Source organism: Anolis carolinensis, chromosome 3 (genome assembly GCF_035594765.1).
Source record: "Anolis carolinensis isolate JA03-04 chromosome 3, rAnoCar3.1.pri, whole genome shotgun sequence".
NCBI lineage: Eukaryota > Metazoa > Chordata > Lepidosauria > Squamata > Dactyloidae > Anolis > Anolis carolinensis.
The window spans coordinates 181,325,511-181,349,703 of NC_085843.1; the positions used below are offsets into that span (position 1 = coordinate 181,325,511).

A 24,193-nucleotide genomic window follows, 5' to 3' on the forward strand; every position below is an offset into this window, starting at 1 on the left:
TGTATTTTGGGAAATAAGGTATGGACAGGTAATGCAGTCTCCCATGTCCAGTGTATGTTCAGCAATTGGACTGTATTATTCTGAATAAAGGGAATGTTAGGGAGGGTCAGTTTTCAGCAAACTTGGATGAAAATTGTGTCACTCTATTTCTTTCTGAGTAGCTAAGAAACACTGATTTGGGATTACAGAATATAGAATATAATTGCCTGGATTATTCTTAATAATCTGCTCCATATCTTGCACATGTTAAACTAATGTTTTCTACTGTCAGAAAATTAAGATTCACAGATAATTTACCATATTTCATCACATAATATCACTACTATGTAATAGTCATACCCCCATTTTTTGGGTTGCAAAATCATTATTTATGTGTTTCACATTCTTGATTCATCACCCCAATGATCTGTTGGCTAAGGAGATGACCAGCTTCCCCACTATAAACAGTTTACTAGCAGCAAAGCTTCCCTTCCACATGCCTTGCTGCCCTAAATAGATTTACCAGCTTGCCTGCCTCCTTTCAGCAAGGCCACTTCATTCACTCACTCACTTATCCACCCTCTCCCCTTAATTCAATTGCATGAAGCCCCATGCCTGAAAGGTGAGTGGGCGCATGGGTGAGTGGATGAATGAAGTATCACTTCACTAATTTACCTGTGTGCCCACCCTCTGAATGAAGTGTTGTGTCTGAAATGGGGTGGTGAGTGAGTAAATGAAGTGCTGGCCATAGCTGAAAGGTGGGGAGAGTGAGCGAGTGAAGCATCCTTGCAGAAGGGGTGGGCAAGCAGCTAAAGCTTTTTAGGGCAGAATGATTTCTAGTAGTCTGTTTATAGCCTGGAGGTTATCTTCCTCCAAATTGTGTGCTGGTCATCTTGTCTGCTAGCAGTACATTGTCCTTCACAGAACTGATTTCTGATCATGAATAAGGGTAGATATAAAATCGTTTTTTTTCCATTGCATAATAGCTATACCCCCCCCCCTTTTTTTTTTTAGTTTAAAAAAGGAATAAAAAGAGTGATTATTATGCGAAGAAGTTTGGTAAATCTAGTCCTTATTATCTTTCAGGAGCAAGTGATTGGGTGCTAGGTGTCTAGGAAGATTAAATATAGAATGTAACAATATCTCCCTTTCTTTCCAGACACCGTAAGTCTTGCTTATCAACGAGTTCAGAAAGTGGATTGTACTTCTCCCAGGCCTGTGCTCATACTTGGGCCATTATTGGATGCTGTGAAGGACATGTTGGTCAAGGAATCTCCAGGAAAATTCTGCAGGTGTCCTCTTGGTCAGTACATTGGCAACAAAAGTTATATTCTTTGGGATTACCCTAAAGCAATACAACAGCAGTGGTTGCTTGTATCTTGTTGCTTCAGTTTTCTTTGTCCAGGATACTACTTTAACTCTTTGTGTACTCTAATGTCCAGGCCTTTGAACTGCAATCTGTACACACCACAAAATGAGACTTCCTGTTGCCCCTTTCTACATGTCTCCATTCCCTGAATTGTCTAAACCCCAAAGCTTAGTTTGTTCCTCCAGTTGTTGCTCATTTTCTCCCTTGGTCATTTCTTTTGTCTGCCCTCTCTTGCTGAACTGTGTGGTGGAAATTTATTTCCTTTCTGTAAAAAGATCATTCGTGCTCCTTATTTATTGTTAACTAAGGCTTTGGGTTGTTGTATGTCTTTCGGGCTGAGTGGCCATGTTCCAGAAGTACTCTCTCCTGACGTTTCGCCCACATCTATGGCAGGCATCCTCAGAGGTTGTGAGGTATGGAAAAACCAAGCAAGGAATTTTTATATATATCTCTGGGAAATCCAAGGTGAGGGAAGAACCCTTGCTAGCGTAAATGTTCCAGTTAATCACCCTAATTTGCATTGAATGGCTACAGCTACTAGCTACTTTCTGCCTGGGGGCATTCTTTGTTAGCTGCCCCTAGTTTGTTTGCAGAGTGGACTCTGTCTCTTCTGACTGCAGGAGGCAAAAGTGTCTTCTGACATTTAAAAAAATATTGGTTTGGGATGTCTGTCACAGTCCATTTCTCATAGTGTAATTTAAAACTGCAAGGAATAAGTATTTTAAAAGGTCCACCTGCAGGATGGAGTGGTTCATCTCTCTGCCCATCTTGTTTCTACCTACTACATGTGTTGCTCAGGTGTAGAAGATAATCAAATACCTGTTTCTGATCTTGAGCTAGTTGGGTATTTTTAAAATACAAGTCAATAACTGAGGACAGTGTAGGGCAAAATAGTCTCCTTCCAATTTTTGGCATAATTTGACCCCCAAAACAATGAAGAAAGCCCTCCAAATACATGAAAACATACAAAAATGCCTATACATTTCCTTTACTAGCTTTTCAGAACTATATACTACTCTCAAATACCTCCATTTTCCTCTGCGGTCCTTCTCAAAATGGCGACAGTACCACATGCTGTCACCATTTTAAAAGGCACTGCAGAGAAAAACAGCAGTGTTTGGAGGGCTGTGGCCTGTGGAGTGTCTTTAAAGAAATTGACTCCTAGCCCCCAGACATTTGTCCACCTGTAACTTAAGTGCTTAGGAACGTGACAACAATGACAGTGTTGATCACAACAATAGTGGTGTACCAGGCACCTCTTGGGAGTACAGAATGCTTTTTGTTGCTGCTATGTTGTAACAAAAAAAAAACTTCATCACATTTACTGTCATGTCCCCACAGAGACTTTACTATTTTATCTAATTAAGCCTACCCTAGTTAGAAGAGACTCAGTTCTTTATTGTATAGTTTATGGGAGGGAACCATAGGTAGGCTCTTTTCCTTTAAGATGCCCCATCCACCCCCCCCCCCCCAAGGCGGAGTCTCATAGCCAGATCCAGCAGCTGCCTTGAAGTCAGCCACTTAGAAAAAGGTGCTGAGAGAAGCTAGGAAGCTGAACGCATTTCACATTAGAAGTTGGTGCTAGAGGTTGGCATTACAAGTTGAAGAAACCCTGCCACAGGTGTATGGAAGACAAGGATTAGGTTAGCCCTCACTCTCCAAACCTTTCAATCTACCTTAAAAACATGGCTTTTTAAACAAGTCTTTGACTCCGATTAGACTGAAATGGGTGCATATGAGGACATTACTCACATTGGCACTTTAATTTGTTAATTGATGGCAGCCATTTTATCCGCTGGTATTTTCTACATTTTTCTAGGTTTTAACAATTTTATTGACATGTGATGTTATGTGCATCTGTTGTGGTTGTTGCTATAATTTCATGTGTTATTGTTTTATGTTTATGTACTGTTTATTATTCTGGAGTACTTTTGAGCCGCCTTGAGTCCCTTTGGGGAGATGGTGGCGGGGTATAAATAAAGATGATGATGATGATGATTATTATTATTATTATGGCAAGAAAAGACACAAAAAGAAGGCAAAAAGTAAGCAAGAAATACAGTTGAGTCAAGCCTCCAACTTCTACAAATTTTAGTTCCTAGTCTTGGGAGGAGCTAGAATTTTGACTTTGATTACTTTATTAAATAAATTCTTTGTTAACTGTTCACCTGGGTAAATCCAACTCTGCTCCTGGTGAGATTAGATCACCTTCAAGAATTCGCTCTGAGGACAGAACAGTTACCATATTTCACCAAAATTAAGATACCATCAATTCCAAGATGCACCTTTCCTTTTTGGAACCTCAGTTTTAGGGGGAAAAAATCCCTAAAGCAGTGATTCCCAACCTTTGGGTCTCCAGGTGTTTTGGACTTCAGCTCTCATAGTTCCTAACAGCTGGTAAGCTGGCTGGGATTTCTGGGAGTTGGAAGTCCAAAACACCTGGAGGCCCAAAGGTTGGGAACCACTGCTCTAAAGAAACATAGATTCCACAGAGATTCAGCTAGGCAGCTGAAGGAAATGGAAAACCAGCTGAAAGATCCAGATAAAACTTGATGACTACCACTTGCTTCCCACTGGCTTCACTCCCATTCTCTCAGGCACTGCTGCCACTCCTTATCCTCTTTTTTTTTTTTTTTAAAGCAACTGCAACTGCAAATCTAGGATTCCAGCGATTCTGAGTCAATCCCTCTTTTTTAGCCTCAATTTCTTTTTTGGGTGGGAAGGGGTGCAACACACTCTTCATAATCAGGCAGGGGGAAATCTTGTTATCCTACCACTGCCACCATTAAATATGAGACGTGCGCACGCACACACAAGAGGCACAAAACTTTTCTGACAGGGAGGGAATTTCAATACCCTTCCTCTGCCACCATCTTATGTGTAACACAGTAGGCACCAGTGAACTTCTCAATAAGGCAGGGGGAGTTTTGTGGTCCCACCGCTGCCACCATTAAATATGCAACACACATCCATTTCACGATCAATCAAGATCCCAGCCGCTGCTTCCATGGACACTTATGCGAGTGCGTGCGCACATGCGATGCAAAGAGACACTGAGGGGAGACTATTTCTGCTGTAACTCTTTTTGAGGAACTTTGCTTTATTTGAGGTTTGGAGAAGAAACACTGTGTGTAATGAAACAAGAACTATTGATTTATTTCACTCTTTTGAGGCACATGTTTGACTGTTTCAGGAACAGGAATATGGCACAAAATGCTTGATGGGTTATAGATGATTTTTGAATACTTTCTTAAGACACTATTACTTCAACACATTTTTGTGAGGCTTTCCTATCATGAAATTTCTTGGCCTTTCCTTCCTTGATGGCTTTATTATAATTACTTCCAACACTGACTTTTAAACTTAACCTAGGACACACTGTCCTTCCTGAGCTCTTAGCTAACCAGCTATCACTAATAACTGTCTCAGTTATCACAATATTTAAACTCTAGGGAACCAGCTTACTCCTTCAGTGTTCCCAACTCAATTCCCAACTCTCAACTGACTGGAATGTTCAGGAAAAACTCCTCTAACGGACGTTTTAGCTCCGCCCCTCTCTTGTCCCTTAGCATCTGCTTATTTGCATCTGGCCAATCAGGACGCTTCATGCAAATAGCTGCAATCTAACTCCTCTCCCTGGCCTCTGTTAGAAAGGAGCCACACAAAATGTCTGCCTAGTTCTTCTTCTTTTCTTTTCTTTTTTTTTTTTTACAAAATGGCTGCTTGCAAACCAATCCCTCAAGGTAGGCCACGCACTAACTTTTCCTTAGGCAAGACAAATCCGTTACAGGGAGTCTTAGAATTGATATAATCTTCAATCAAGGTATTGCTGGATATTATCATTTTTGCTAATATTTTTCTTCCATCCTGTACAGCTATTTGAATGTTTGCTCTGTTAATTCTGCATTCCTTTTGAGAGGTTTGCTGCCCTGAAGCCATAACCGCAGTGTGGAAGTGCATTTCTAGCACATGGATTTTTACATGGGTTCACTGCCACATAATGGGACTTTGTCATTCATCAGAATCAGCTGAGTGATTGCTTCAACAACATCTTAGCTGACCCCCCTTCCAGGTTTCTCTGTGTATGAACCTACCTTTAATAAAATGGAAATGAAAGGTGAAATGCCATCCCTCTGTATGTTCACGCATGGGGACACCCACACAACCTGAGATATATTTCCTGTGAGAGTTATATATTCCTCCTCCTGTTTTATATAATACTGCTTACATTAATCTTGTGTTATCCATAAGTCCATTTCTTGATTGTCTAGGGAAGATCTGTAGTATTTACATGGCCTCTAATGCATTTAACTTCTTTGAACATCAATGTGGTATGTGTCTTCATGCACAGTTCAAAAAATTGGTTCAGAATCTTCTTAATACCTTATACTAAATTAATGTTCTTTATCTAAAAATGAATAAACTCCTGTTTGTTTTTGTCCTTTTTAAACAGAGGTGATGAAAGCTTCTCAACAAGCCATCGAGCGGGGCGTGAAAGACTGTCTATTCATAGATTATAAACGTAGGAGTGGACATTTTGACGTGACAACTGTTGCCTCAATAAAGGAGATAACAGAGAAGGTGCTGCTTTCTTTGTCTAGCCCTATCTTCATTGATTTTTATCCTGCAGGAAAAAAAAGTCACACAGTGTCAACCATTCAGCTGTAGCTGTACCACCTTGTTCCTGCCATCTTTGTAGATGAGAGACCATCTGAAAACCATATACAATAACACTGAATTGTTTGCAGTTAGTGCACGGTCAAAGTGTTAAGATAAATCAAATCCTTCTCATAAAAATATTTACTCAAGTATAAGGTGCCATCGAATGTCATGTGCATCACAAAAAAGGATTTGCTGTCAAATGTAATGTACACACTTCTTCTATTTTCATGCAGTTCCCAACTGGTCTCAGTCACATGGCCTTCAAAACCAAGGACGTGTTTTTGAGGGTCTCATGAATGAGGACAGTTGGGAGACACATGCTCCCCGCTCTTTTCACTCGCTTGCCACTGTGATCAAGCTGAGGGATACAGGCACCTTGTAGTTGCTGCTGTCTCCTCCTCCCATCCCATCGGGTCAGCCTCTCACAAAGTAGCCGTCCCATTTCCTCACTGCGATCCAGTAACCCAAGCACTCGGCCAAAAGGCAAGGGGAAGCTGTGTCTGTCAGTATTAACAGACACAGATTACAAGCCAATGTACTTGTTCCCTCACATGTAGTGTGGCCCAAGAAACTGGAAAGATGATAGAGATGGGTGAATTTAAAAACATGAGAGCACAAAATGGGTTGTTTGTTGTTAATCAGGTGATTAAAAATGCCAGCAGAAGGCACCAAGCAGATTCCAGAACATACCAAGTCCCAATGGAACAATAAAAAGGAAATAAGGAGTATTGTGGAAGATGTCATTCTTTGGAATTTTACAGGAATCATAAGTAAGATAGGAAGAAGTGGGAAAGAGTCAGCAAGGGAAGGAGGAGAAAGGGAGATTTCATCATGTGTTGGTTGGAACCAGAGGACAAAGTGAGGAAACCACCAGAAAGAGGAATTAATATAATCTCACTAGTGACTGAAATGGACTACAGTCACAACTTTGTTTATAGCCTTATGCAAGCTGCTATTCCGGGCACATTTCTTCTGTACCAAAGCGCTAATAATACTGCTTTGAACATTCCACAAGCCGAATGTAATGAATTAATTCTTCATTTTCAGGACTGTCACTGTCTCTTGGATATCGCTCCTCATGCTATTGAGCGGCTCCACAGCATTCACATTTATCCTATTGTCATCTTCATTCGATACAAAAATGCCAAGCAGATCAAGTAAGTGTGAAATGTGGCTTATGGTTGTATGGGGGATCTCACCCATCCATATCCTGCTCTTTAAGCGAGATGTAGCGAGAGCACCTGCTTGTCCAATTTTGTGCAACCCGAGGATATGATAATAACTAACACAGATGTCTATTCTGAACAATGTGCCAAAATATATAGAGAACAATAATGGTTCAAAACATATGATATACACAATATGTATATTAGAACACCATATACATTTCACGTAAACTAAATCAATGCCAAATCCTCTGAAATCATATGAGATTAAAAATGAAAAAAAAAAAAATTCTAAATATATTAAACAAAACAATTAGATGTAAGTCTCTGCGGTCCTGGAAGAATTTCCTATGGACTTCAATTAGATTAAACACGGATTAGAGCCAAACAGACTCAGTCTCTCTGCAATCCTGGAAGGATTTACTCTGGACTCCAACTGAGTAAAACACAGGATTAGAGTAGAACAGTCTAGGTCTTCAACCAAATGTGGTAAAAGTCTTATAAGTGTTCCAACTCCTGTGCTGATGGTGTCAAAGATGTAAGGTATCTCCAAAGATTCAGTATAACAGAAGTAATTTCAGTATAACGAGAGTAAATTCAAAAACAAGGGAAACAGATATGACATTAATGCAGATCCTGAGTAGCTGGTTGTTGGCTGGAATAGGTTCAGTCATGGAAAATAGAGGTAATATAGTCTCACAACTGGTTTTCCCGGGTATCTCCAGTTTCAGAAACTCTTCTTCTGGTAAGCGACAATATATTTCTAAATTCTTTTTATTATGATGATATATGTTGGAGGCTCTGCTTCAGGTATTCTTTGTGGAGATAAAAATAAAAGGAAAACTATCTAATATTGTGCTCTTCATGAGATATAAATTATAAATTAAATAGCCCTTGTAAAAATAGACATGTCGGAACGCCCCAAAGTATGCAATATTTTAAGTCAAACACATCCAGCCCCATTTTGTCAGGTATTTTTGAAACATCTACTCACATGTCCGCAGTATTAGTATACTGTTGTTGATCTTGTGTTGCGAGCAGCCGTTCATGGTCTAATGGTGATTTAAATACCTTAATCTAATTACAGGAAGCAGGTGAGGTCCAATTTGTTGTTCAGACCATGAGGGGTAATAGTACTTAATTTATGAATCCAAAAGGCTTCCCTCTGGAGGAGAGTTCTTTTGATATCTGTGTTGCTAGTCACATGTAATTTCTCTAAAGCAAAAAAATTAAAGCTATTGTAAGGGTGAGATTTCTCACTGAAGTGTGTGTATAAGGTGGAATCCATACTGTTTCTTCTGATTTTAGAACGATGTTCCTGTATTCTGATTCTCAAGGATCTGGTGGTCATGCCAATATATAATAGATTGTTCCACAGCCAGGTTACTAAAAGGAGTGCCATTCAGGGAGCATATAACTCCTCTGTTGAAGCAGCTCCACTGGCTGCCTATTAGCTTCCGGGCACAATTCAAAGTGCTGGCTTTGGCCTACAAAACCTTAAACAGCTCTGGTCCAACTTACCTCCCCAAACGTATCTCCTCCTACGAGCTATCCCACAGATTAAGATCTTTGAGTGAGACCCTGCTCTCGGTCCCGCCGCCGTCACAGATGCGGTTGGCAGGGATGAGAGACAGGGCTTTTTCAGTGGTGGCTCCACAGCTGTGCCACTCCTTGCCAAGTGAGATTAGCTAAGCCCCCCCTCACTCATATCTTTTAGGAAGCAGCTGAAGACCTGGATGTGGGACCATGCTTTTGGCCCATCCTAGTATATGGATTGGTACGACCTGATGGATTCTTGGATTAATATGAAGTTGAACACAGACTGGCTCTGATTTTTGGCTCAATTCTACTTCCCCTGATGTAACGGTCACATGGTTTTTATTAATCTTAATTGGATTTGGATCCCGGTTTGTAATTGTGTTTTATGACTGTTTGGTTTTATTACATTTTGTATTATATGCGGCATCTATTGTGGCATTGTGTAAAACCGCTCTGGGTCCCCCTGGGGGAGAAGAGCGGTATATAAATTAAATAAATAATAATAAATAATCATAATTTAAAGAAGATTCAAGTACTTGTTGACCTCTTGAGTTTGCCCACAATACAGATGCAAGATTAGTTACTATGTATGCTTTGAACATAGGTGAAGACAAGTAAGCACCATTAAATTTGGTTTGATTTTGTTTTAGCGAAATAATATAATTAGATCTTCAGTAATGTGCCTTAGTGGCAAAATGGATAAAACCAGCGCCCCCTCATCAAGGTATGATCAATTCTATGATAAACTGAAGCCATTAGAAAGGCCAGTGGGCATAAAAGGATGGAGGAATATGTCAAAAGCTTTATAGAAGAGAAAGGTCTTCCAATATTATTCTAAATGCTTATAAGGGCTGTGAAGGAAAAGTTAGACAAAAACAGAAGAAATTGAAGAAGCAACTTCAAACAGCTTCCACGCGGAAACAGGAGTGATTAAGTGTTACAGCTGGAGTTTTGAAAAGGTTGCTTTCGTACATAACTACTCCCATAATCCCTATTGGCCCTGCTTATTGGAGGATTCTGAGTGCTGTAGACCTATAGAGTAAATTTATTCTGGTTATATCCTATGATCAGAAACAAACCAGATCTAGGGAGGGCAGGGAGTTGTGGGAGCAGAACAACTGTACTTGAGCTTGAGGTGGGCACTGGAGTGCATCTAAGGTATTAGCAGTCTGGGATTGTATGATAAGTGAATGTATCACAGTTGTCCATGTAGAAATAATTTGCACAGCCGCCAAACTTCATAAGAAAACCAATACCGGCAGATCTTGTTGCCTGTTGCAGCAGTTCAAAGGCTGATTCACTTCTGTTTCTGCATTGCTATACCAGCTTGCCTTTTCATTCTGGACACCAGAGGGCATATCCAACCCACAATTGTATTTGTTCAAAACTCATGTTTGGATGCAGGTTTTGTTAAGCTGCTTATGGTCTTTCCCATAAAAATTAAGGATCATTTCTATTTGTTTGTTACAGAGAGCAAAAGGATCCTATCTTCCTGAGGGACAAAGTTACACAGAAACATTCCAAAGAACAATTTGAAGCAGCTCAAAAAATAGAGCAGGAATATAGCAAGTATTTTACAGGTTTGTATTTAATTCCAGTTAAATGAACCAGAGAAGACACTGTCACAGTGTGTTGATTTATGTGATATGCACCTGTTTTAAGGAACTGACTTTCTTTTCTTAGAAGCCACTCCTAGAGATTTAAATTGCAGATATAATTTAATTATGTGCAACATCCAAAAGACGGAAAGAAATCTAAATCTCTACTATTTGACAGTGTTTCCTGAATGATAACCTCAGAGGCAGAAGTAACTTGCAGTTTCTGAAGTAGCTCCCATCACGGAAAAAAAAAATCCTCAGAAGCCAGAAAATAATTTGTTTGTGACATCATAGATCTGGACCACCAGTGTAGTTGTCTGGATTCAGTTGTTTACATTAGAATATCATCTGTACTCCTTTTAAATGCCTTATCCTTTTAAAAATATCTATTTTTATTCAATGAAACAAACCTACAATCAATAATAACAACAACAACAACTTTATTTTTATACCCTTCCAACCATCTCCCTGCAGGGACTTGGGGTGGCTTACAGTTGGGATCAAGCCCAGAACATACAACAAAATACAGCAACTAAAACACAGTTAAAAACATAATAGCACATAAACAATCCAATTAAAACAATTAAAATCACATCAGGGTATAAAAACATCATTAAAAGTAAAACAAATCGAACTCAACAACCACAACCATGACTGAAGACATATACAGAAAGACAGATTTTAACAAAACAAAAGGGCCATAACCCCCTTACAAAAACACAACAGACATTTTTTTGATAATTTCTCCAGTTTATCAATGTTACCTGTGAATACTTTTTTTTTTTTGTTAAAAACATGGATTTCTCTAACCAACTTAAGATTTGTTTCAGTCTGTTTGTTAAAATTTCTGCAAATAATTTGTAATCATAATTTACTTGGTCTGAAATTCTTAATTTGCTTTCTTTTTAAAGGGGTTGTCCAGGGCGGTCCACTTTCAACCATTTGCACTCAGATCATGACGATGGTTGATCAAGAACAAAACAAAGTCCTGTGGATTCCAGCTGGGTCTCTATTCACACACACATAAACCATTGATCGGGTTTTCTGGTCCCTGGCTGCCTGTACGTTGGGTGAAAAGGAGAGTTCCTCATGAGCAAGGTGGGCCTGGAAACCAACAAGCATATCGCTGACAGGAATTGCTTGCAGTACAAAAATGGACAAATATAGAATTTCCTTTTTCCCTGAGAAGACTTTTTGATGCTGCAAAAACAGAGAGGGAGAAAAAGAAAGGAAGGAAGGAAGAAGAGAAAACCTTTTAGGATACGTTTACACCCCCCCACCCCAAATATTTGGTGGTTCTTGTTTACTTGAATATATTTTTTTAACTATCTGGGTTCTTTCCTTTCCCTCCCACCTTTTTCTTTTCTGATACAAAAACAAGAGTAGAGTTTCTACATGCTGAGTGAGAATGACTTTTACATGAAGTGTGATTCTATCCTTTGGTGTTCAGAAAAAACACATGAATTGTGAATGGTTTTCTCATAGGTACTTGTGTCTTGGAGTGAATTTGGGGGCAAGGGGGATGGAGGGAGAAGCACTTCTCCAGCACATGGGTCAGGCCACTGTTTGTGTTGCATAAACTCTTTTGTCACTTAAAAGTTGTTGCTTCTTTTGTGCATGAATTTAATACTTAAATGTCACGATGTATCCAATCAAACTGTGCTACTTTGTGTATTCAAAATACTACTAATAATAATTTTGAGTTGCTGGGCCTGCATTTAGCAGGAAATCAGAAGGGGTTCATAGCGGGGCCTAGATTGCTTTATTTTATCACATGTAGACAGTCTATGTAATTGGAAGCTTATGTTGCTCAAGCTTTGTTCTTTGGAGTGTAATAGCCATAGGGTTTTTAATAATAATAATAATAATAATAATAATAATTAGAAGCACAGCCTAGGTTCTTGGAACTGGGCAACATATAGAGTAATCTCATAACTGTTAGTCATGTCATTGTTCTATAGATGATAGTATGCATTTGTTTTGGTTTATATATATTTTATTACCATTTGTATTTCCTGCTGTACCAAATTCCATTGTATGTTTTCCTTTTTTGCACTTCTGGTTTCATTTTTCCAACTGTATGTTTTTTTATTTTCCCTTTAAAAATGCATGTCATGTTTTGTAGGTACTGTAACCTTATTGTTAAAACATTTGAATAGGGTTGCATTTGCGATAATTTCCTAACATTTCATTATACAGATATTTTTCCTTTGGCCCTTCAGTTTTTATTTTGTCTTCTTTTTTTATTTGCATTAATTAAAAAAGGGATTCTTCTTGCACAGTTGTTCTATGAAAAAAATGGTTGGAAATGTTAATCTCTGTTTTGCAGATACTATTTTATAGTTCAAAATATGGGAGAGAGAAGAAAAATGTAGAAAGGCTATTGATAAATTCTTAGTTGAAATACTGTTTATAAGTTGAGGAACAGCAGTTATATATTTTTTTTAAAGAGGGAGGCCAGAGTGGGACTTCAGCGGTACAATTGAAACAAGCTGGTACTGTTGCAACATTAAATTTTCTGTACTAAAAAAAGTCACTTTGTATCAAAAACAAAAAAATGTTAAAGAAACTGAGTATTGTGTTAAATAAAGGTCAATTTCTAATACTTGACTTTGTGTAGAACAATTCAAACAAATCCCAAATCAAAAGAAAATACAATTAAAACATGAAAAGTTAAATTAAAGTGTACTGATAAAAAGAAAATAAACATTGAAAGTCTCGCAATACAACTGTTGCCAAACGCCTGTCTGCAGAAAATAAAATTACTTATTTTATCCCACCTTTCTCCCCAGAAAGACTCAAGGAGGCTAACAGTGACATGACATAATATGATACTAATTTAAGACAAAGTTAATGCAGATACATCTAAAAATACTTTGTATGTATGTATGTTAATGGAGGAAGGAAAGAAATAGCCACAAAGAGACCCTGCCCACCGTTGCCAGAGCATTGCCATTGAGACATTATGCGGTAGGCCTTTTCAGAGTTGGAGAAGAGAGAAAGCAAATGGGCAGTGGAGCGTCCAACTCCCAGGCAACGCTGGGTATATTCCCTGGTATGAATATAAATATTAAAAAAAACTCTTAAATCTTTGTCATGTGTGAAAGTTGAAATTAAAAAATGCAGTTAACATTACAGTAAAAAGAAATAGACAGTCCCCCACCCCACCCCCCATGTTTCACAGCCTTTCCAGCATCATGCCGCTATTCCATTCGCTAAAAGCCTGATAGCGGAGGCATGTTTTCACCTTTTTATGAAAGGCAACAGATTTGGGTTCCCCAAATCTGGGTGGCAGCTATCTTGTCTGCCATCCCATGTTCCCCAGGCTCAGGTGGCCACAGACCACAGTACATGATTTAAAGTATAACTGGATAATACGATGGACAGCTTTCAAATAGTATTCATCATGACAAATTCCAGTGGCTCAACAGAAGACATGTCTAGAATTTAGATATCGTATATGTTATATGTGAGCCACTTTGGGTCTCAAACAAGAGAGGAAAGCAGGGTATAAATAAATATACATGTCTTATAAGATAAAAACATAAAATGATGTTGGAGAGGATCAAAGAGAGATGAAAAGAATTAATAAGGAAATACAGATTTTTCTTAGCTGAATTACATGTCTGCACTGCCTATCCTAAAAGAGATAAAAGGATCTGAGTTCAAAACCTAAAGCATATACCCCATCTTTGCAAATGAAGAGTCCTAATGCACAGGCCTACCCAAAGCTCCAGGTTTTAAAAAAATATATTGATAATGTTTATATTTATCCCACTTTTTATCTTCAGAAGGAGATTTAAAGCTGCTAACATTAAAAGCATTAAAATATCATTTAAAGTGTACACATATACCAACGTTAAAACAGTATTAAACATCATTAGTGTTAAAAACAATTCAGATCAAATCCATAAAAACATTTCAAAAAACCACAGCAGTCCCTGATATGTTCTTAAAAACCACCTCCTTTACGAGCCTGCCTAAATAAAAAGGTTTTGGCCTGCTGCAGGAAGGGGGCATTCTGGCTTACCTGGGCAGGAGTTCCAGCCACTGAGAGAAATGGCCCGCTCTCTCGTTCCCACCAAGCAAGCTTGAGGTGGAGGTGGGACTGAGAGAAGAGCCTCTCCTGAAGATTTCAGGGCCTAGGCAGATTCATACAAGGAGACTAAATGTGCGTTGATTTGCTGCAATGGCCAAAGAACACTGGATAAAAAGTTCCTCTTTTATCCCAATTCTAGCCAAAAATGTGCATATTCACATCACTGTGTAACCTTGCACTCAACAAAAACACGTGATTTCCTTCCCTCCCCCCCCCCCCCCATGGAGACTGTTCCAGCACATGTCCACTTAAAAAAACCCGAAACAGCTGATCAGATGGTTCGACTGTCAAACAGACACACAGCTGATTTAAAGGAAGCATGAATAGAGAGCAATTAGAACTCTCTGAAACTCTTTATTTTAAATTATATATTAAACAGATCTTGAATGAAGAATTAGGAGAAGGGAGTTTTAAAAAATTCACTCTGGTATGCGCTGAACTGTATATGTGCAAATGTAAATTTGCTTATATGTATATATTAACTAGCTTGGGGATGTGGCGGTGCCCGGGTCATTTGAGAAAGGCATTGTTTGCCTGTGTTCCAAGTGTAGTCTAGATCCAGTGTGAGCTGGGTTCTGTTGTTGTGGGGAACTAAAACCCCCATGTGCAAGTCCCATCATCCATGGTATATCCTCCTCCAAACTGCACCAGGATGTAGAGTGGGCCATTGGGGCTCTGTGTGCCAAGTTTGGTGTTGATCAGTCATTGGTGTGGGTTGCAGTGGTCTCAGGACATTAGTGAAGGTACTGGAAGTCCCATCATCCATGGTCCATCCTTTCCCACACCACAGCAGAGCGTAAAGTGGGCCACGTTGCATCTGTGTTCCAAGTTTGGTCCAATTGTGTCATTCGTGGGGGTCGCAATGGTCTGTGGGAGGCGAATTGGGTGAAGGTACTGCAAATCCCATAATCCTTGGTCCATCCTCCCCCAAACTGCTGCAGTGTGTAATGTGTATCATTTGGGATATGGGTGCCAAGTTTGGTCCAGTTCTGTCATTTGTGGCAGCTGCAGTGTTGTCAAGAAATGAATGAAGGTACTGGAAGTCCTATCATCCTTGGTCCGTCCTCCCCCAATCTGTCTCAGGACAGAAAGAGGGTCATGGGGATTCTGCCTACTAAGTTTGGTGCAGTTCCGTCACTGGTGGGCATCGCAGTGGTCTGTGGGAGCCGGAGTGATTTAAAGTACTGCAAATCTCATCATCCATGGTCCGTCCTCTGCCAAATGGTAGCAGGACATAAAACGGGTCATGGGGGTTAAGTGTGCCAAGTTTGGTCCATGTCAGTCCTTCGTGGCGGTCGCAGTGGCCTGTGAAAGTGGCGGCCAGTCAGAAAGCTGCCACATACACACATACATACAAACAAACATAGTAAAGGTAAAGGTTTTCCCCTGACGTTAAGTCCAGTCGTGACCAACGTGTCTGTAGACACCTCCAAGGTCATGTGGCCGACATGACTGCATGGAGCGCCGTTACCTTCCCGCCGGAGCAGTACCTATTGATCTACTCACATTGGCATGTTTTCGAACTGCTAGGTTGGCAGGAGTTGGGGCTAACAGCGGGTACTCATTCCACTCCCGGGATTTGAACCTGGCACCTTTTGGTCCGCAAGTTCAGCAGCTGAGCGCTTTAACGCACTGTGCCACCAGGGGCCACAAACATACATACATACATACAAACACTGATTTTTATTCTATAGATAGATATAGATAGATATATTCACGTGCACATATATGGTTCGGCGCATAAAGGAGTGATTTAAAAAAAAACAATAAACTTCTGCCGGATATCCCTTGTCAATCTTCCTTCAGTGTATAACTACCGTAAATAAATAAATAATAAGATATTCTGGATGAGGGTGGAAATGAGTACTACAACTAAATGTCACCTTTCGCCCACTGAGCTAGTCCCCCCTCTGCCCTGTGTAATAAGCCAGGAGGGACAAGTGTCTACACCACATGGGGTGGCTTTCACCTCTCCAAGTAATCTGTCCCTAGGGTTTACAAAGTAAAAGTACCCAATAACACTGGACAAGTAGGAGCCAAGATTACACCCACTGGTTCTCTATCAACTAAGGCACCTAAATCAGAGAAGAATGGAAATCATTGTTCTTCAGATGAGTGGTCTGTATGATTGGATTTCCACAGTTCTGTAATGTTTCTTGCTCTTATGAGCTCATCAGATAGTTGCTAGGCTCCATTTGTATGCGCTTAGGAAACAGAGCCCCATGGAGTCACACTGGAAGTGCCCTTACGTCATGGGGCTCTGTTTCCTAAGCACATGGAAATGGACCCCAGCAGTCATCTTCAGGAGTCAGATGTTACCTAACTCCAAGCATCAGAAAGTGGGAAGAAGCTGGGGAAAGGTGCAGTAAGTACATGGGATGGCTGGCCATTCCAGAAGATGGCGAAAGACGGGGGGGCGGGGGGGGGGGGGCGGGCAGGTTCAGACTGTTCCTTCTGCTGTTCCCCACTCCTCTGATGAAATTCATAACATCTAATGGAATTAGAATGGGAAGCATTAATTTTGTCCACATATCCAGTTGAAAGAGCTCAACAGTACATGGATGAGACCATAAGGACCCGGAACTCTTAGAACCCCAAAGCATTCTAGAAGGGCCAGCCTGCAACTCCCATAGTGAAGTCATGTTTCCTGATAGGACTGCATAGAATGTAGGACAGGAAATCACATCTTACATGGTGAGGTAAAAGTAAAGGTTTCCCCTGACGTTAAGTCCAGTTGTGTCCGACTCTAGGGGTTGGTGCTCATCTCCATTTCTAAGCCAAAGAGCCAGCATTGTCCGTAGACACCTCCATGTGGCCGGCATGACTGCATGGAGCACCGCTACATTCCCGCCAGAGTGGTACCTATTATTCTACTCACATTTGCATGTTTTCGAACTGCTAGGTTGCAGAAGCTGGAGCTAACAGCGGGCGCTCACTCCGCTCCCTGCGATTTCTCAGTCTGCAAGTTCAGCAGCTCAGTGCTTTAACACACTGTGCCACCGGGGGCTCCTCTTACATGGTGAAGCCTTACTCATATTTGTTTTCTTTTGGTGGCCAACTATCACCAACATTGTAAGCATTCTCACTTGAGACCATTAGGTGGCAAACATCTCAAAGCAGATCCTTAGGTCTGTGCAGTGCAGCTTTTCAGAAGCGCAACAAATATAAGTAAATTTCTGATTAGTAATGAGTAATCCTTGCTGTATTTACTAAAAATAAAAACTAATATTTTGCAATACCAAGATGTCATACAATATGTAATTTGAAATTCCTAGGCCAATGATGGGCAAGCTTTTGCGCTTGGTGTGTCAAAATTCACCAAAAAACCTAGCATGACTTGGCTGGTGTGTCACTTCGAGAAAAAAACTGTAATTTCGCAATATGTATAGTTTAAACAACAAAAATATATAATTGTAATATATAACTGTATTCAATAAATCAAAAACTATTTACTACCATTATTTCCATGTACAACAATCTATTGTACCTCTTGCAGTTTCCACGCTGATTTCTCTCTATTCTAATTTCAATGTAGTCATAAATAATGAATAATATAATATAATAGTAATAATATGATAATATACTACGATAATAATAGAGTAATAATAGAATGATTATATACACACATACACACACACACACACACACACATACATACACACACACACACATATAATTCCCATGGAGTAAACAACAAAACCACTGGACCAAATCACACCAAATTTGGCCACAAAATACATGGTCATCCAATCAATCTGCATGCCGCAGTGTGTCAGCAAAAATGGCTAGGCATGTCAGTGCTGACACGCGTGTCATAGGTTGGCCATCACTGTCCTAGGCAATAGATATAAAACAAAGAAATAGGCAACAACTATAGTTCCATTCTCTCCTCCTAGAAAAAAATGTTAGGCCCTTAATGCAAAGTTCATGCTATGCCATAATTCTACAAGCCCAGAAATAGCATACTGTGAAAAATGGAACTTCTTAAAGATCTCAGGTAATGTTTAAAAATGCCTAGTGCTTGTGTTTCTGAAATGTCTGCTCAAGAAATGCTTGAGGAAATATATGAGACCAAAAGTGTTACCAATTGAGATTTATAGTTATCAGGAAGAGGATTTAAAATGCCCTGTAAAACTCCTTATTCTTTCTTGCAAATAGCAGAAACTGAATAAATTATTCAAACCAGCAATGAAACCATTCCCATTCATCTCATTTGATGCATTCACCACAGTTACAGATTTGGATCATTATTACTGTTTTGTGTGGGCAACGTTTTCTGAGTTGAAATCACTCTTGATCTGTAAAATTTAGTAATGCTACGCCTGTTCTAAGATGATAAATATTCTTTCGGAATTTCAGTGCAATCCCATAACTATCAAAACATAAAAGCTGTGCTCTCTAAAAGATACTGGAACTTATGCCATTGTATATACAGCTATGACTTCCAGTATCACCAGAATAATTGAAAAACTCTATAGAAGTCTGTGGTTTTTAGCAATAACAAATGCTGGTGTTTGATGCTAAATTCCAAACGACAAGTGTTATGCCTGTAAGTACTTGCACACTGCAGAACACTTTCCTTAAATTTAATTTCATTTTCCTAAAAGGCACCCTGTTTTTTCCATGATGAACTGGATGTTTGAGTGAATATTGTTGATATGATCCAAGAACCTTTGCTCTTCTTCTCCATGGCTCCAAATAGTGAACATATCGTTCACATAATAGAACCATATAGTGAGCTTTTTTGTTTCTGTTTTCAGGGCTTGTTTCGAAAAATGTTTCTCCAAAAGGAAATGACGTAAAAATACTATTACTAGATGTCCTAGTCACCCACAAACCAAATCAACAATTGGGCCACACAGTATACAGAAAACCCATGCACAGATATATGTCTACATTAAAAACTACAATCATCATCCAGGACAAAAAAGGAAGACAATAAAAACTACTGGAAACAGATTCATGTATATCTCGAAAAGAAGTTAAACACAAATTTCAAAATGACACCACAAATGTACCTTTTCAACATGTCTGATGAAGAACTAGAAAGAAAATTCAGGAAAAAATAGTTTTACATGACAGTGGCAGCTCGAATAGTATATGCTAGATACTGGAAAACCTTAGAAGTACCTCCCTTAGAAGAATGAGAAAATACATTACAGATTTGCTGATAATGGATAAAATAACTGTACTCTTAAGAAGATAACTTTTGGAGAACTTTGTTAAGGAATGGCAACCAATGATCCAACATCTCAATGTAAAATTAAACTAAAAATGTACATAGGGGAACCCATAAGTCTGTAGACAAGGTGGAAACGGATATTAATTTAGAGCCTATGATACCTTTATATGTACTATTTAAATAGAAGACTGTGACTCCTTAAAGAAGATATATTACCTGAGAAATGATTATGGGACACTAATAGCTGGAAAGTATTGCACTGTATGCAACAAACAGAAATGTATGTCTATTTGAATAAGTAAAAAAAAGTAGAAGAAAAACCTCTGATGAACCTCTGGAATGAGCTTCATGTATTCCAAGTAGACTGGAAGGTACTTAGTCCTAATCTTTTTTTTATACTGGTTTTAACCCACTTCATTGGATGTGTTGCAATATCAGATTCCCAGATTAGTTTAGTGTTTACACCTTATTTTATTTTTTGGTTATTTAATATTTAATATTTATTTTACTTAAGTGATATTTGTCTTTACTGTTCCAATGCAGCACAAATCCTATGTAAAATCATACTACGTATTTTTGACCTTAATATTGAAATCTGAAATATATACAGAAAGTCTTTACTTTGTCTGAGAACTAAATGTACAGAAAAAGAATATAGTCTCAGCCAATTTAAAATCTGCTGTAACAATATGTGGCCATTTACTTCAGGATTTATTACATATTACGTTTTTGTTTTATATCTTGATCACCAGAGGCACTTCTGGCACATTAAAATCTTGTAGCAGATTCTTTATTGCCCTCTCCTGGGATAGTAAAATGGTAATTGCACTCCTTCAACTGAAAAAAGCAAGGCTAGGGTTCTATCTTGTGGCTCATCCTCACAATGTGGAGTGAGGGTTTCAGTGAGATGTTATCTTAATATGTGAAAATACCTTGACTGGCTTTGCATATTCTTTAATCCACTTCTACTGTCAACTAATATATTGTTTTTGCTCTCAGACTGTTAAATATTGCATCTCGGGGAAAGCATAGTGCCAGATGGCATTAGGAAATGGTAGAAATCATGTTCCAGAGCTTGGGAAATGGTTCTTTAAAAAGCAATTTATGATTTAGCTACACTGTGGTTGCAATGTCTTTAATTATTTCATGTTGGCTGAAAGAAACTAACACGGTTACTTTAGGTACTTCTGAATAAAGTGACTTGAGATGCAAACATACTTTCTTTCTATTTTTTGTTTTGTTTCTACAACACCCAAAAGAGAGCATGAGGCAGCAATGCAAGGCAATCCTTGAACTATGGAATATTCCTCCTTCATTGTTCAGTGAGGGCACACTTTCATAACTATAAAGATAAAATGACAGTTACACCATGAAAGATGTAACATTATCCTTCCTCGAATTACCATGGGCATTTATTGTAGATATACATTAATTACTGGGAGAAAGAATGTTATTCATATCTAGTGGAAATAATGATCTAGTGGAAATAATATTTGATGATATATGGATAATGGTTAGAAGGCATGCATATGGAGCATCAGGAAACCCTGACAAGAACCCTATATTAAAGAGAGGTTTTGCATATATTCTGGACCAAATTTGTAGGTAGTTTCTTGTGTGGAAAAAGGGTTTTCTGCATAGAAAAAAAATGCCGTTTTCTGCACAAAAATCCCATTTGTGCATTTTGTACAGAATAAAACGTGGAGGCAGTGACAGACTTTATATTTCTAGGCGCGAGGATCACTGCAGATGCAGACTGCAGCCAGGAAATCAGAAGACATCTACTTCTTGGGAGGAGAGCAATGGCCAACCTTGATAAAATAGAGAAAAGCAGAGACATCACACTGGCAATGAAGATCCGCATAGTTAAAGCAATGGTATTCCCCATCGTAACCTATGGATGTGAGAGCTGGACCATAAGGAAGGCTGAGCGAAGGAAGATAGATGCTTTTGAGCTTTGGTGCTGGAGGAAAATCCTGAGAGTGCCTTTGACTGCAAGAAGATCCAACCAGTCCATCCTCCAGGAAATAATACCCGGCTGCTCACTGGAGGGGAGGATATTAGAGGCAATGATGAAGTATTTTGGCCACATCATGAGAAAACATGAAAGCTTGGAAAAATCATGATGCTGGGGAAAATGGAAGGAAAAAGGAAGAGAGGCCGACCAAGGGCGAGATGAATGGAAGGCATCCTTGAAGTGACTGGCTTGACCTTGAAGGAACTGGGGGCGGCGATGGCTTACAGGGAACTCTTGCATGGACTGGTCTATGAAGTCACGAAGAGTCGGAAGTGATTAAGTGAATGAAGAAGAAGAAGGACATTATCAGAGCAATGGTGCAACGGATTAAAACGCTGAGCTGTTGAACTTGCTGACTGAAAGGGGAGCGGAGTGAGTGCCTGCTGTAATGCCGGCCACATGACCTTGGAGGTGTCTATGGACAACACTGGCTCTTCACCTTAGAAATGGAGATGAGCACCTACCCCCAGAGTCGGACACGACTAGACACAAGGAAATCTTTACCTAAGGACATTATCCCATGGGCAGGAGAGAAGCAGGGGAAAGCATTTGGAGGAAGGTATAAGGTCTGTCTTTGGGGATGGCCAGCCACCCCACATGCTTCCTCCATCCTCTTTCCCCCACGTTCCTCCTACTCTCAGTTTTTGTGTGCTGGCAAGACAGACAAGGAGGCCACTGGAAGTGGATGTGCCTCCATGGAACTCTGTTTTGCTAGCATACAAAAACAGAGAGAAAATGGGTGAAACCATATGTGATAAGGTCCTAAATCCCAAATTGCAAAGAGTGCTTGAAAACTACACAATTCTCTCTACATCACCATTTCTGTTGCCCTCTACTCTTCCAAGATGGTCTTCTGCATGGGATGAATCTTCTCCTTTAACAAAAACTGCAAATGTAATTTGAAGTGTGGGAAATCACTCCACCAACAAAGAGTCAGTACCAATTGTTGATTTTAATGTCACTAAAGCAATTAATCTGCTTTAGGTTTCTTGTTGAATTTTAAAGGAGCCATCCAGACTATTGAATCCAATTTCTGAAATTGGTTCAACACCCTAAGTAGCTCCTTTGGACTAAAACCCAGAATGGAGACACTGAATCCACAGAAGACAAGAGGGAGGGAGGTCAAGGATGCATTAAAAACCTCATTTCAAAGGACAGAATTTGGCGGCATGCACTTGTTTAGCCCAGATCATCCACAGAGCCCACCGGCTCCCATCAAATGATGTCAGTGGGTTCGTGCATGAAGGAGGGTGGAGTCTTCTATGGGAGAAGCCATGTGATTGACACTTCCTCCCAATGAGATTGCCCTTAACTGAAGCTAGATGATGTGGGGCATGGGGCGCTGGGTTCCCCATGCCCTCCGACGACACTGATCAATTCTGGCAGCCGTGTGACAAGGTTGTGACAAGGGCTCAGATTGAAATTAGTCTGGGTAGGGATTTGGTCCTGTTACAGACACTTTTCATGCTCTTCCTTAGCTGGGAACTAGAAATAAGCGGCCTTGGAGTTGACTGTTTTTCACATAAACACAAAAAGAAAAGCAGAAACAGGCTAGCCTGCTGTTCACGGTGTAACCTTCAGCCATCCACTGACAAAATTATCTTCCACCTGAATAATGCAGAATGCATTCACATTTTAAGCACCTGCTATGCTTCCCTTGACAAAGAACCTTCTCTAATGGGTGCAATTACAGGTCAAGATAGGAAAAATTGTTCTGACTTGATAAGCCCTTCAAATATTTATATCTCATTTATCTGAACTGTTAGGATACTTAATAATTTTTGCTTCCCAAAGTCCTGCAGTAAAAAAAAACACTCTCTGGAACTGATTCTGCATTTTCTTATAGTGATAATATTTCAGTTGAAATGACTAACATTGTACTTTTTTAAAATCCTTTTGAACTCCAGTCCCCTTTTGCCCTGCCATGAGTTTGCCATAGGGATTGCCCAGCTGCCCACAAACTTCCCTTTCTGTGATCTATCTCCATTAAAGAAAGTTTTCTCTCTATTGATTTTGCAGTTCTTAAATTTCAGTTTCATTCTGAGCAACATTTATACTGTAGGATCCCCATGTTGAAGAATGCAGTAGAGTTTCACTTATCCAAGCTTCTGAATTATCCAAGCCATTTTTGTAGTCAATGTTTTCAATATATCATGATATTTTGGTGCTAAATTCGTAAATACAGTAATTACAACATAACATTACTGCGTACTGAACTACTTTTTCTGTCAAATTTGTTGTATAACATGATGTTTTGGTGCTTAATTTGTAAAATCATAACCTAATTTGATGTTTAATAGGCTTTTCCTTAATCCCTCCTCATTATCCAAGATATTCACTTATCCAAGCTTCTGCCGGCCCATTTAGCTTGGATAAGTGAGATTCTACTGTATTAGAGATTTTCAGGAATGAACTCACCCTAGAGTTTTCCAGTCAACAATGGCTCTACTATTTCTTCATTAGTCTTTGCTGAGAGCGGATGGGTCAGGAGCCAGGAACAAGTCTCTTTGTCCATTCCTAGTGTCACCTCCCCCATGTGGTCTCCTCCACTTTTTAGATGGGTATATGTGTGGCAAAGGTAA

At 39.5% G+C, this 24,193-nt stretch overlaps 1 protein-coding gene across 5 annotated transcripts in view; it reads left to right on the plus strand.

Moving 5' to 3' along the window:
* dlg5 (discs large MAGUK scaffold protein 5) overlaps positions 1–12,918 on the plus strand; it is a 147,046-nt gene extending 134,128 nt beyond the window's left edge. For all 5 annotated transcript variants that reach the window (XM_062975868.1, XM_062975870.1, XM_062975869.1 and 2 more), the window contains 5 exons: positions 1,139–1,282; positions 5,802–5,929; positions 7,058–7,167; positions 10,186–10,295; positions 11,225–12,918. In XM_062975868.1, coding sequence (XP_062831938.1) covers positions 1,139–1,282; positions 5,802–5,929; positions 7,058–7,167; positions 10,186–10,295; positions 11,225–11,340 — 608 coding nt within the window. In that variant the 3' untranslated portion in view covers positions 11,341–12,918. The remainder of the gene's footprint in view (positions 1–1,138; positions 1,283–5,801; positions 5,930–7,057; positions 7,168–10,185; positions 10,296–11,224) is intronic.
* The last annotated feature ends 11,275 nt before the right edge of the window (positions 12,919–24,193 follow it).